At 52.8% G+C, this 14,756-nt stretch overlaps 1 protein-coding gene across 1 annotated transcript in view; it reads left to right on the top strand.

The window, feature by feature from the left end:
- EXOC3L2 (exocyst complex component 3 like 2) overlaps positions 1-11,736 on the top strand; it is a 30,998-nt gene extending 19,262 nt beyond the window's left edge. The window contains exons 9-12 of the mRNA XM_035285176.3: positions 4,783-4,905; positions 5,402-5,557; positions 6,993-7,114; positions 10,742-11,736. Coding sequence (XP_035141067.1) covers positions 4,783-4,905; positions 5,402-5,557; positions 6,993-7,114; positions 10,742-11,030 — 690 coding nt within the window. The 3' untranslated portion in view covers positions 11,031-11,736. The remainder of the gene's footprint in view (positions 1-4,782; positions 4,906-5,401; positions 5,558-6,992; positions 7,115-10,741) is intronic.
- Positions 11,737-14,756: the final 3,020 nt, after the last annotated feature.

The raw sequence follows: 14,756 nt of genomic DNA, 5'->3' as shown, positions 1-14,756 counted from the left end.
CCCTCATCTGCTCAGAATCCTCCCACGGCTCCCAGCTCACAGAGCAAAAGCTGGAATCCCGCCATGGCCCCCACGACCCTGCACAACCAGCTCTTCCCTCTCCCCTCTCCCTCTCAGACCTCATCTCCTCTCCCTGCCACCCCTGCTCCCCCTGTAACCCCACTCCAGCTACCCCAGCCCCCTTGCCGTCTCTTATTATTATTATTTTATTCTTTTTTTTTTAAGACGGAATTTCGCTTTTGTTGCCCAGGCTGGAGTGCAATGGCATGATCTCAGCTCACCGCAACCTCTGCTTCCCGGGTTCAAGTGATTCTCCTGCCTCAGCCTCCCGAGTAGCTGGGATTACAGGCGTGCACCACCACGCCCAGCTACTTTTGTATTTTTAGTAGAGACGGGGTTTCTCCACGTTGGCTAGGCTGGTCTTGAACTCCCGACCTCAGATGATCTGCCCGTCTGGGCCTCTCAAAGTGCTGGGACTACAGGTGTGAGCCACCGTGCCCGGCCACCTTGCTGTCTCTTAACCCAGCTGGCACATTCCTGCCTCAGGGCCTTTCCACTTACCGTTCCCTCTGCCTGGAATGCTCTCCCTCTCACAGCCACATAGCTCCCCCTCGAGTCTCTTTCAAATCTTTCTTTTTTTTGAAACAGAGTCTTGCTGTGTCACCCAGGCTGGTGTGCAGTGACACAATCTCGGCTCACTGAAACCTCTGCCTCCCAGGTTTAAGCAATTCTTCTGCCTCAGCCTCCCTAGTAGCTGGGATTACAGGCATGCACCACCATGCCCAGCTAATTATTTTTGTATTTTTAAGTAGAGATGGAGTTTCACCATGTTGGCCAGGCTGGTCTCGAAGTCCTGGCCTCATGTGATCCACCCACCTTGGCTTCCTGAAGTGCTGGGATTACAGGCGAGAGTCACCACGCCCTGCCTCAAGTCTCGACTCAATGTCACCTCAGTGCGACCTTCTCCGATTGCTCCATTTAAAACAGAAGCCCCAGCCGGTGTGTGTTGGCTCACACCTGTAATCCCAGCACTTTGGGAGGCCAAGGCAGGTGGATCACTTGAGGTCAGGAATTCAAGACCAGCCTGGCCAACATGGTGAAACCCCGTCTGTACTAAAAGTACAAAAATTAGCCAGGTGTGGCAGCATACGCCTACAATCCTAGCTACTCCGGAAGCTGAGACAAGAGAATTGCTTGAACCTAGGAGACGAAGGTTGCAGTGAACCGAGATCGCACCACTGCACTCCAGCCACCTGCCACGCTATATCGTTTGCTCGTTTTTTTTTTTTTTTGGAGTCTAAGTCTCGCTCTATAACCCAGGCTGGAGTGCAGTGGTGCGATCTCGGCTCACTGCAACCTCTGCCTCCCGAGTTCAACTGATTCTCCTGCCTCAGCCTCCTGAGTAGCTGGGATTACAGGCACACACCATCACATCTGCGTAATTTTTGTATTTTCAGTAGAGACGAGGTTTCACCATGCTGGCCAGGCTAGTCTTGAACTCCTAACCTCAGGTGATCTGCTGGCCTCAGCCTTCCAAACTGCTGGGATTACAGGCATGAATCACCGTGCCTGGTCTTATAAACCACTATGTATGTTTTGTGAGAGAGACAGAGACAGAGATAGAGAGAGCGGAAGCAAAAGAAACAAGGAGAGACTGAGAAAACAAGATAGGTCAGGGAGGAAGGAAAGGAGAGAGACTGGGACAGAGACAGAGGGAGACACATCAGAACCAGCCAGAGATAGACCATGCATGGCAGCTCACGCCTGTAATCCCAGCACTTTAGAGGCCAAGGCGGGTGGATTACGAGGTCAAGAGATCAAGACCATCCTGGCCAACATGGTGAAACCCCATCTCTGCTAAAAACACAACAATTAGTTGGGTGTGGTAGAGTGCACCTGTAGTCCCAGCTACTGGGGAGGTTGAGGCAGGAGAATGGCTTGAACCCAAGAGGTGGAGGTTGCAGTGAGGCGAGATTGCACTACTGCACTCCAGCCTGGGTGACAGAGCGAGACTCCGTTTCAAACACAAAACAAAACAAAAAAACCAACGAGACACCAGACATGGTGGCTCGCACCTATAATCCCTGCATTTTGGGAGGCTGAGTGGGGAGGACTTCTTGAGCTCAGCAGTTCGAGACCAGCCTGGGCAATATAGTGAGACCCTATCTTTAAGAAAAAAAACACACAAAAACACAAAAAAGAAAATCGGGCTGCTCTCAGGGTGAGAGAGAGCAAGAGGGGGTGCTGAGGCTGAGCTGAAGAGGGAGTTAGACCCCCCATGGACACCATCCTGGGAATATCTCTGATCCTCACATGCCCTGTGTCCACCCAGATGCAGCCTCCTCCCGACCCTTCCCCCACCTCTGTCTCAGGGACAGACCTACGGCCTACCCATCGACACCTCCCTCCCCTCTACATGGGGGCTTACTCACTTCATCCTATGAATTCTACCACCTGGCTTCTCCTTTTCCCCTCCTCTCCCCCTTTCATCCCCTCCCTATCTCCACCTTCCCCTTTTTTTCCAGCCTCCTCCCATCTTGGTAAAGCACAAATCTGACCCTCTCCCTCCCCAGTGCCCTCAGGAAAACCCTGGCACTTCTCCCCCAGCCCAGAAGGCCCTGTACACTCAGCCCTGCTCCAGCCCCACCTCTTCCCTCCCATCTTATGCCTGGAATAAGCCCCTGTGCGGGCTTCAGGGTTGCACAGCTCCCCTCACCCCCAAAACACACACTTCAAAAGGCCCAGGCTTGCTTTATTCTCTTCTGTCACTGTCTTAAAGTCCTTTTTTTTTTTCTTTCTGGACAGGGAGAAAAAAAAGTTTTGTTTTTGTTTTTTTTGAGACAGAATCTTTCTCTGTGGCCCAGGTTGGAGTGCGGTGGCATGATCATAGCTCACTGCAGCCTCAACTCCTCGAGCTTACGAGGTCCTCTCACATCAACCTCCTAAGTAGCTGGGACCACAGTTAATTTAATTTAAAGAAAAAAATTATAGAGAGGGGATCTCACTATATTGCCCAGGTAGGTCTTGAACTCCTGAGCTCAAGCGATTCTCCTGCCTCAGCCTCCCAAAGTGCTGGGATTACAGACGTGGGCCACTGTGCCCAGCTCTTACTATTTATTTATTTTGAGACGGAGTTTTGCTCTTGTTGCTGAGGCTGGAGTGCAGTGGTGTGATCTCAGCTCACTGCAATGTCCACCTGAGTTCAAGTGATTCTTCTGCCTCAGCCTCCCAAAGGGCTGAGGATCCCACCACCACGCCCGGCTAAATTTTTGTATTTTAAGCAGAGATGGGGGTTTCACCTTGTGCTGGCCTTGAACTCTTGACCTCAAGTGATCCACCTGCCTCAGCCTCCCAAAGGGCTGGAATTAAAAGTATGAGACACCGTGGCCAGCCCCTTAATAATTTTCTAATGTGGTCTGCCTGGCTACAAGTCAATTTTACAAAAATTATGTACTCAATTCATTTGGTGGATTTGCAAGGTACAATACTTTTCCTTCATTGACCAGTGAAAGAAGTTAGAAATTAACTCCCCCCCAAAATCAGCAAATGGCAAACACATTTCCTTGAAAGTCACAGTCGCATATACTGTGCATTCTAGAAAAGAGGGGGCAAGACAGGCTCCACCTACGTTCACAAGTTCATCAAATACCGGATCTACTCAAGGGTGGAGAGAAAGGGCAGCTTTCAAAAAGGAGGATGTTATTAACTGAGACATTTACTATACTCCTTCCTAAGAGCGCCAGATGGGGAACGTGTTTTCTCAACCAGATCTAGGAAGTGGAATCTAGAAGCAATCCGGCCTCTTCCCCTGAAGGGCAGTATATAGTTCATGAATTTTAAAAAATACGTCTTAAAATTCTTAATTTCTCTCTCTCTCTCTTTTTTTTAATGGAGTCTCACTCTGTCACCAGGCTGTAATGCAGTGGCACAATCTCAGCTCAGTGCAACCTCTGCCTCCTGAGTTCAAGTGATTCTCCTGCCTCAGCCTCCCGAGTAGCTGAGACTACAGGCTCGTGCCACCGCACTCGGCTAATTTTTGAGACGGGATTTCACCATGTTGATCAGGCTGGTCTCAAACTCCTGAGCTGGTGATCACCCGCCTCAGCCTCCCAAAGTGCTGGGATTACAGGCGTGAGCCACCGCACCCAGTCCCAGCTAATTTTTAAATGTTTTGTAGAGACAAGTTCTCTCGATGTTGCCCTGGCTGGTCTCAAACTCCTGAGCTCAAGCTATCCTCCTGTCTCAGCCTCCCAAAGTGCTGGGATTACAAGTGTGAACCACTCTGCCCAGTCCTTAATAATGTTTACATGAAGTCCCCTGTTTTCGTCAGTCACACTGACCTTTCTCTGGTTCTCTCCCTGGCCTGCCCATCTGAAATCTGAACTTCCTTAATACTCACTCTTCTCTCCGATTGAGCCACTCCCTCCCAGTCCCTCACTTGGCTAAGGAAGATCATCACCAGGGCTTCAGTTCTGGTGTCCCCTCCTCTAGGAAGCCCTCCTTGGCTCTATGCTGAGTCAGGCATCCCCTCTGGGCTTCCTAAGCCCCTGGGCTCCCTGCTCCCAGCCTTGCCAGCTTTGGGTCATCAGTACCTGGGGACCAGTCTCTCTCCGCTTCTGGACTGTGAGCCCCAGGATGACAGGGCTGGGGCTCTCTCTTCCTCATGAGTTCCCAGCACCACACAGCCCTGGTTCTACACAGAGCGGGGTTCCAGGAACATATTCTAAGTGAAGAGGGAGGGTGGGAGGGGAGAGCCTTGACCCCCTACTCTGTCCCTGCCAGCCGCACTTCAACAAGCTGATGCGCCGGAAGTGGCTGAGCAGCCCCGAGGCCCTGGATGGCATCGTGGGCACGCTGGGCGCCCAGGCCCTGGCTCTGCGCAGAATGCAGGACGAGCCTTACCAGGTAGGGAAGGTGGGGTGGGGGTAGAAGAGGGGAAGAGGAAAGGGGAAAGCGGCGGAAAGAGGGGAGACTGGGAGGGTGGGAGAGCAAGAAGCTCCCGCTGGAGGAGACCCCTCCAAGATGGGGAGCGGCTCCCTGTAGTTGGAAGAGGTGGCCCCTGCCAGGGATCTGCGGCGGGGCATGTGCGTGGGACTGGGGTGAAAGGCCGGGCACAGATTGAATCAGGGCCCCTGAGAGTGGAGCTTGGGGAATGGGAAGAGGCTGGGATGCAGGATCCTTTCGAGATAGGTAGGAGGTGTCCGCGGGCTAATTAGGGCGCCAGGGAAGGGCATCCTAGGATAGTTCAGGGGTTGGGGGCCGGGGCGTGGGCACGGGAAGGGTGCCCACGGGTGCCTGGAATGGGTGTGGGCGAGTGGGGCTGGAGTGGCCTTCAGTCTGGTGGGATGGGGGTCAGTGGGGCATGGCTCACACCCCTCGGGTTTCCCTCCCCCGCCCCCAGGCGCTGGTGGCCGAGCTGCACCGGCGGGCGCTGGTCCAGTACGTGCGGCCCCTGCTCCGTGGGCGCCTGCGCTGCAGTTCGGCGCGAACCCGCAGCCGCATGGCCGGGAGGCTCCGGGAGGACGCGGCGCAGCTGCAGAGGCTGTTCCGGCGGCTGGTCAGTGTCGGGCGGGGGGCGGGGGTTGGGGTGGGGCGGGGAGCGGGGGGCGGGGTGGGGAGACAGCGGTGGGGCGGCTCTCAGAAACCATGACAAGGCTTGGCTTGCAAGAATTTCAGGTCTCAAAAGCCAGGGACACAGGGGCTCAGAACAGAGCTCGTGATCAATAGCAGCCGTTAACTAGGGTGTATCTGCACCCTTGGCGCTTAAAACCTGGCTTTCTTGCTCCCAGTACTCGCCACTGGGCGCTTTCCTCGGCTGCTAAATAAGGCGAATAATGGTCCCCATCCATTGTTTTGAGGATCAGATTGGTTAATTCCTGTTAAGTGCTTAGCACAGTACCTGGCTCAGACTTAAAACACCATGAATTACCAAAAGCAGCCGGGCGTGGCGGCCCAAGCCCGTAGTCCCAGCTGCTTGGGAGGCTGAGGCAAAAAGATCCCATGAACCGAAAGACTGAGGTTGCGGTGAGCCGAGATCCTGCCGCTGCGCTCCAGCCTGGAGGACAGAATGAGGCTCCGTCTCAAGTAACAATAATAACAGAAACAAGCAAAGAAAAAAGACTCCGTGAACGTACAGAGAAGCCGCATGCAGCAGAAACTCAGAAACCCCAGCGCTTCTGAACTCAGGAATTTAAGACCGCCAGATCTTATCGTGCCCCGTTATATTCGGCTGGCTGGAAGGTCCTCATTTCAGTCCCTCTTCCCGGAGTCTCTAGCCCGAAGTCCTTGGAATGTTTTCTTTGGAAAATTTTTGCGACAATTGTAGATTCACATGCAGATGTAAGAAAGAATGCAGGGAGCTTCCTTGTACACTTTATCCAGTCTCCACCCCCCCACCCCCCACCCCCGCCAAAGGCCACATTTTGCAAACTTGGAAGAGGTTTGGAGAGATGTCCCCGAGTTCCGAATTATCTACAAAACTGGGAGGAAATTATATTTTCTCAAATGTGGCCACAGTCTGTCTTCTGCTACATTTCATTTTCTTTCTCTTTTATTAATTTTGAGACAGATTCTTGCTGCGTTTCCCAGGCTGGAGTGCTGTGGCGCAATCTCTCTCGGCTCACTGCAACCCCTGCCTCTTGATTGCAAGTGATTCGCCTGCCTCAGCCTCCCGAGTAGATGGGATTGCAGGTGCCCAGGTGCCCACCGCCACGCCCGGCTAATTTTGTATTTTTAGCAGAGATGGGGTTTTATCAAGTTGGCCAGGTTGGTCTCGAACTCCTGACCTCTAGCGATCCGCCCACCTCAGCCTCCCAAAGTGCTGGGATTACAGGTGTGAGCCACCACCCTTGGTTTCTGCTACCTTTTAGAGATGGGATAACAGGCCTTCGCTAAAAGGGTCAGGCCACCGGAAGGTCAGGAATTGGTAGAATCAGTGTTGGGAGGGTGTGAGCCCTGAGCCTTCCCCCCCCCCCCCCCGCCTCACCCCACAGGAGTCCCAGGCCTCATGGCTGGACGCTGTGGTTCCCCATTTGGCTGAAGTCCTGCAGCTGGAGGACACGCCCAGCATCCAGGTGGAGGTGGGAGTGCTGGTGCGCGACTACCCAGACATCAGGTGAGACTCCCCGCCTGCGCCCGGGCTCGCCAAGCCTGGCCGAGGTCTCCGGGCGGTCTTGGCGTTCGTCCCCGGGTTTCCTGCCTCCTGGGCAAGGGAGGGAGCCGGCGAGCGTGTCTGACGGCCGTTTCCTGCTGGAACCAGGGCATTATTAATATGATTTCCCTCCTCCGGCCGCCTCTGCTGCCTCCGCCGCTGCCGCCACCAGAGCTCGCAAACAAACAAGCGGTCACAGGAAGCCCAGGGCAGGGGGGCGGGGGGCTGCCCGGAGGCAGGAAGGGCCCGCCCCGCAGGGGAGCCTCGGGGGACTCGGGGACACGCAGGGCACGCGGGCGCAAACGCACTGGGACAGCGGCAGGCTCAGGCGGCATTCAACTCGTGTTGGGCCACTTCCTTTCTATGTGACCTTTTCTGAGCCTCAGTTTCCTCATCCGTTCCATGGGGATAATAGTATTCTCGTCATAGGGTTATTGGGGAAATTCATCATCATCATCATCATCATCAGCCATGAGGATCAGATTGGTTAATTCCTGTTAAGTGCTTAGGACAGTACCTGGCTCAGATTTAAAATTCCATGAATTACCAAAGGTAGCCAGGTGTGGTGGCGCATGCCTGTACTCCCAGCTCTTTGGGAGGCTGAGGCAGGAAAATCGCTTGAACCAAAAGGGTTCAATTCCAGTTCTCACTCAAAGTTCTTATGTCAGACCTAAATAAGCATCTTACATGCTAACCTTTTTTTTTTTTTTTTGAGATGGCATCTTGCTCTGTCACCCAGGCTCGAATGCAATGGTGCAATCTCAGCTCACTGCAGCCTCTGCCTCCTGGGCCCGGGGTTCAAGCGATTCTCCTGCCTCGGCCTCCCAAGTTGCTGGGATTACAGGTGTGCACCACCATCTCCAGCTAATTTTTTTATTTTTATTAAAGACAGGGTTTCACCGTATTGGCCAGGCTGGTCTTGAATTCCTGACCTCAGGTAATCTGCCTGCCATGGACTCCCAAAGGGCTGGGATTGCAGGCGTAAGCCAATGCACATGGCTTTTTTTTTTTTTTCTTCCGAGACAGGGTCTCACTCTGTTGCCCAGGTTAAAATACAATGACATGATCTGAGCTCACTGCAACCTCCGCCTCCCAGGTTCAAGCAATTCTCCTGCATCAGCCTCCCAAGCATAGGCAGGCACCACCACGCCTGGCTAGTTTTTGTAATTTTAGTAGAGATGGGGTTTCATCATGTTGGCCACGATGGTCTTGAACTCCTGACCTCAGGTGATCCACCCACCTCTGCGGCCCAAAGTGCTGAGATTACAGGTGTGAGCCGCTATGCTCAGCCTATAAGTAAGAGGTATAATTAAAGTTACTGAAGTAACTTCTCCCACATATCACACCTGGCAAGTGGCAAAGGAGGGACTTGAACCCAGGCAGTAGACTGGCTCTAAAACAAGAGCACCAGACCAGCACTCCACACCACCATGGGACAGTGCTGGAGGGCTGGATGGTGGCGGCAGTAGTGGTGGCTACAGGAGCACCTCCCGTGCTATTCGGGCAGACAGACATTCTTTACTCAGAGAAACAAAACCCCAGAAAAACAGGGGGTGAGCCATGAGTGGGTCTCGGTTCCGGCACTGAGGGCGGGGGTCCTGGAAATGATTCAGGGTGGTCCGTTCTGGGTCTGGGGGATAGGGTCATGTCCTTGGGAAGCCACAGCTTCCTGGACTCTCATGGGGTCCCAAGAAGTCCAGAATTCTTGCTAATATGGAGTTTCTGAACTTGAATATTGGATCATGAGTCAGAACTTGAATCTGTAGCTAGACAGTTTGCTAGCTGGGTTGGATTTAAAGGAGTGAGCTTGAGAGATTAGGAGGTGCCTAGGGCTGAGGATTTAGGAAGAATGGAGTACAGGGTTCCTTTTTCTTTTTCTTTCTTTTTGAGATGGAGTCTCACTCTATTGCCCAGGCTGGAGTGCGGTGGTGCAATCTCACTGCAGCCTCTGCCTCCCTTCTAAGTAGCTGCAGCTGGCCATTCATGGATGAGTGTTTTGTAGCTGTGGGGGTTCCGAATGTGACATATGGCAGATAAAGACACTGATCTGGGTTGAAGGTGGTAGCGAGGACCCTAGATCTCTGTTTGAAATGAATGTTCTTGAAATGAACCTTGGGTTCAGCATCTTGAGTTGGCAATATGGTGGTGGTTTGGGAGCTGAGTTTGGGATCAGAGAGCTGGAGCTGATGAGGGGGGAAGGGGAAGGACCCAGTGTGTTGGATTTAGGGGCGAGGCTTGCACAATAGAGCTGGTTTGAAGCATGATGTTTCTGGAGTGAGGGTCTCCAAGGTGAACTGTATTCCTGGGGTGGAATTTTGGTGGAGCGCAATTCTGGGGATGGGATGGGGGTGTAGTGACCGTTCCAGGGCCCAATTTGGGGATGAAATTTCTAGAATGCGGCTGGGTGCGGTGGCTCACACCTGTAATCCCAACACTTTATGAGGCCAAGGTGAGTGGATCACAAGATCAGGAGGTCGAGACCATCCTGGCCAACATGGTAAAACCCCATCTCTACTAAAAATACAAAATTAGCCAGGTGTGGTGGTGGGCTCCTATAGTCCCAGCTACTGGGGAGGCTGAGTTAGAAGAATCGCTTGAACCCGGGAGGCGGACGTTGCAGTGAGCCGAGATCACACCACTGCACTCCAGCCTGGCAACAGAGCTAGACTCCATCACAAAAAAGAAAAGAAAAACGTTTCTAGAATGGGACCTAGATTGAGAAGCCTTGAATTCAGTTTTAGATGAGGATTCCGGAACTCCGATGGCGGGGAAGCTTCTGGACCTGGCCTTGGGGTGAGGTGAGGGTTAGGCTGAATGCGGCTGAATGCTTCTGGGCTGCACGTGAGTGATGACTGCGGTGCTGTCTGGGATGCAGGTGAAAATCAACGTAAGGGTTTTCTGTAGCATCCAAAGCTTAAATCTGCACTTGGGGACCAGGGCAGAAATGCGGAGACCTTTGAGCTAAGATGGGAGTGTGAAGAGAGAAGGCAAATTTTATTTATTATTATTATGATTATTGAGACAGTTTCACTCTTGTTGCCCAGGCTGGAGTGCACCAGCTCGGCTCACTGCAACCTCCGCCTCCCAGGTTCAAATGATTCTCCTGCCTCAGCCTCCTGAGTAGCTGGGACTACAGGCACCCACGACCATACCCAGCTAATTTTTTGTGTTTTTAGCAGAGACGGTTTCACCACGTTGGTCAGGCTGGTCTTGAACCCCTGAATTCAGGTGATCTGCCCACCTCAGCCTCCTAAAGTGCTAGGATTACGGGTGTGAGCCACCGTGCCCAGCCAAGAAGGCAGATTTTAATCACAAGCTGAAGCTTGGGGTGACAAGGAAGACAAGGGCTGGCTTTGGAGGAGTGTGTTCTGGAGCTGGTTGTAAGGGGATTTGGAGATGGTTGGAGGTGAAATTCTGGAGGGAGCTGGTATGAGATGAGGGCCTGGGTGAGGGAAGGCTCTGGAGGGGACACAGAGGCCCCAGAACTCAGGGTCTGGGAGACGTGAGGGGGTCAGGTGGGGTCCATGGGTGGGCTGGGTGTGTGTCTAGAGCTGGGGACCTCCACGCACCTGTCTGTCTCTCTCCCCACAGACGGAAGCACGTGGCAGCCCTCCTTGACATCCGGGGCCTGCGGAACACAGCTGCCCGCCAGGAGATCCTGGCCGTGGCCCGGGACCTGGAACTCTCTGAGGAAGGAGCATTGTCACCCCCTCGGGACCGGGCCTTCTTTGCAGACATCCCTGTGCCCCGCCCATCTTTCTGTCTCGGCCTCCCTCTCCTCCTGGGCCGCCTCCCCCTCTCGAGGCTGGCCAGGCCCAGCTTGGCCTGTCTGCCTCGGCCCCGGCCCCCGTCTCTAGTGCGGCCCCGGGCCCAGCGCTGAGGGTCATCCAGCCGCCTGCATTGGTGACCCCCGCCATTTATGCTGCTGACAAGCCAACCTCCTGCACAGCGCCCCTCCTGACTCCCTGCCTGGGACCACACGCCCCTAGGATAGAAAGACCCTCAGATGTCTTCTCGCCCAACCCCAAACTCCCTGGACAGAAGGAAACAGAGGCCAGGCACAGACGCTCACACCTGTCATCCCAAGACTTTGGGAGGCTGAGGCCGGAGGACTGCTTGAGCCCAGAGTTCAAGACCAGCCTGGGCAACATAGTGAGACCCTCATCTCTACAAAAAAGTTAAAAATTAACTGGGCATGGTGGTATGTGCCTGTAGTCCCAGCTACTGGGGAGGCTGAGGCTGGAGGGTCACTTGAGTCCAGGAGTTCAAGGCTGCAGTGAGCTGTGATTATGCCACTTCACTCCAGACTGAGGCAACAAAGCAAGACCCTTTCTCAAAAAAAAAAAAAAAAAAGGTGGGAGGAAAACAGAAGCCAGAGACAAAGGATTTACCCAAGGCCGTGAAGCCTGTTCCCGCAACTCCCTCCTGCCATAGCCCAGAGTGGTGAGTGGTGTTCTGGAAGTCTCTACAGAATTCCAGCACCGCCCCCCGCCCCCCTTTCCCTCACCTCAAGGTCTGGCCCAAATCCAATGTATTAAGGAATGTTCGATACTTAGAATAAAGAGGTTTCTATTTAACACAAGGAAGGGCTGAGTCCTGAGTGTGCTGAGGAGGAAGGACCGGGGGAGCAGGGCCCAGGGCCAGTGGCTTCTCACACACCCAAGGCCGGGCTGAGCTCCAGCTCCCGGACAGGGCAGTGGAGGCAGAGGGAGGCCATGTGCGCCAGGAACTACGCCAACCCATGTACACCTCCCGGCTGTGCCGCTCTGAGGCCGGCTCTTGGCCACTCTGAGCCAGGCTCTCTTGTCTGATCAGTCCCAAAGTGCCTAACCGTTGCTGGTCCTGGTGGCTCCATCTTGGCGCACCCTCCCCATCCATCCTCGGCCGGGAAGCCGCTGTGTCACGAAAGGAAGGAGGTTGGGGGCAGGGCTGGCGGCATCCAGGGCGCCCTCCTGGGTTGACGCAGGAAAGTCTCAGGGTGGGAAAATTTCCAACCTCTCACCCCCAGCCCTGCCGGATCCTGGTCCCCACAGAGACCTTGAGGTCACCTCCCTGCTGACCCCTGCCCCTCCGGCCTGGGCTGGACAGCCTGTGATGGATGTTTCCTGACTTGTGGGATTTTTTTGAGTGTATGTGGTTGGTTTGTTTGTTTTTTCTTCCCCCCTGCCCCCCCGCCAAGAAGTCAGAAAGAGGAGGCAGCCAGGGGTTAGCATCGGGGCTGGGGTTGGAACCTCACGCATGCACATTTGAACTTGGGGAGGTAGAGACAGGGACTCTTGGAGCCCAAGGCTGTGCAACCCGAGGCAGGAAGCTGCCCCTCTCTGGGCTGAGGTTCCCGTGCCTTTTTAGGAAATTGCTTAAACTCTCTTTACCCAGGCTGGAGTAAGAATGTCCTGAGGATGCACCCTCACTTTGCTCTCTGAAAATGACACTTTCAGGCTGGGCGTGGTGGCTCACGCCTGTAAGTTCAGCACTTCGGGAGGCTGAGGTGGGTGGATCATGAGGTCAGGAGTTTGAAACCAGTCTGCCCAACATAATGAAACTCCGTCTCTACTAAAAATGCAAAAAATTTAGTATGCGCCTGTAATCCCAGCTACTTGGGAGGCTGAGGCAGGAGAATTGCGTGAACCCAGGAGGCAGAGGTTGCAGTGAGGTGAGATCGCGCCAGTGCACTCCAGCCCGGGCAATAGTGCAAGTCTCTGACTCAAAAAAAAAAAAAAATCAGAGGGCCCAGAAATAAACCCTCACATATAAGATCAGATAATGTTTGACAGGGATGCCAAGGCCATTCACTGGGAACAGGACTGTCTTTGCCACAAATGGCTCTGGGAAAACTGGATATTCACATGCCAAAGAATGAAATGAGACCCTTACCTAATACCTTATACAAAAATCAACTCAATATAGATCAAACACCCAAATGTAAGAGTCAAAACTATAAAATTCTTTTCTTTTTTTTTTTTGAGACGGAGTTTCGCTCTTGTTACCCAGACTGGAGTGCAATGGCACGATCTCGGCTCACCGCAACCACCACCTCCTGGGTTCAAGCAATTCTCCTGCCTCAGCCTCCCGAGTAGCTGGGACTATAGGCGCGCACCACCATGCCCAGCTAATTTTTGTATTTTTAGTAGAGACGGGGTTTCACCTTGTTGACCAGGATGGTCTCGATCTCTTGACCTTGTGATCCACCCACCTCAGCCTCCCAAAGTGTTGGGATATAGTTGTGAGCCACCGCACCCAGCCTATAAAATTCTTAAAAGAAAACATGATGTTGGGTTTGGCAATGGTTTCTTAAGTGTGACATAAAAAGCACAGGCAATGAAAGAAAAAATATATCTATTGGATTTCATCAAAATTAAAAACTTTTGTTTATCAAAGAACATTATCAAGAAAGTGAAAAGAAGCTGTGCCCATGCCTGTAATCACAGCACTTTGGGAGGCCAAGGCAGGTGGATCATGTGAGGTCAGGAGTTCAAGACCAGCCTGGCCAACATGGTGAAACTCCGTCTCTACTAAAAATACAAAAATTATCCAGGCCTGGTGGTGCACCTGCAATCCAAGCTACGAGGGAGGCTGAGACAGGAGAATCACTTGAACAGGGAGACAGAGGTTGAAGCGAGCCAAGATTGCGCCACTGCACGCCAGTCTGGCAACAGAGCAAGACTCAATCTCAAAAAAAGATAGTGCTGGGCAAGGTGGCTCATGCCTGTAATCCCAGCACTTTGGGAGGCCGAGGCAAGTGGAGCACCTAAGGTCGGGAGTTAAAGACCAGCCTGACCAACATGGAGAAACCCTGTCTCTACTAAAAATACAAAAAATTAGCTGGGTGTGATGACACATGCCTATAATCCCAGCTACTTGGAAGGCTGAGGTAGGAAAATCGCTTGAACCCAGGAGGCCGAGGTTGTGGTGAGCCAAGATCTCGCCATTGCACTCCAACCAGGGCAACAAGAGCGAAACTGTCTTAAAAAAAAAGTTAAAATAGCAAATTTTATATTATGTATATCTTACCACAATAAAAAAAAATTAAATAAAGAAACCTCATACTCATTTGTAGTTAATACCCAGTCTCCCTAGCCACTTTCCAGCCGTAAGCAGACACTGATCTTTCGGTCTCTATTAATTTAACTATTTTGGACTTTTCATGTTTGGAAACACAACGTGTAGTCTTGGTAACTGATGTTCCTCATTTGCACAGTGTCTTCAGGGTTCATCCTCACAGCATGCATCAATACTTCAGTCCCTTTCACAGCTAAATATCATCCCATTGGGTGATTCTACCCTTTTTATTTTTTTGAGACAGAGTCTCACCTGTCTACAGGCTGGAGTGCAGTGGCAAGATCTCAGCCCACTGCTATGTCCACCTCTCGGGTTCAAGCGATTCTCCTGCCTCAGCCTCCTGAGTAGCTGGGACTAGAGGCGCGTGCCATGATACCCAGCTAATTTTTGTATTTTTAGTAGAGACAGGGTTTTACCATGTTGGCCAGGGTGGTCTCCATTTCTTGACCTTGTGATCCTCCCCCACCTCAGCCTCCCAAAGTGCTGGGATTACAGGGGGAGCCACCCTGACCTACCCTTTTTATGTATGTATTTCATCCGTGGATGG

The sequence above is a fragment of the Callithrix jacchus genome, chromosome 22 (genome assembly GCF_049354715.1).
Source record: "Callithrix jacchus isolate 240 chromosome 22, calJac240_pri, whole genome shotgun sequence".
Lineage (NCBI taxonomy): Eukaryota > Metazoa > Chordata > Mammalia > Primates > Cebidae > Callithrix > Callithrix jacchus.
The sequence above is the reverse complement of the archived record's forward strand: the minus strand, read 5'-3'. Positions and strand labels throughout refer to the sequence as shown.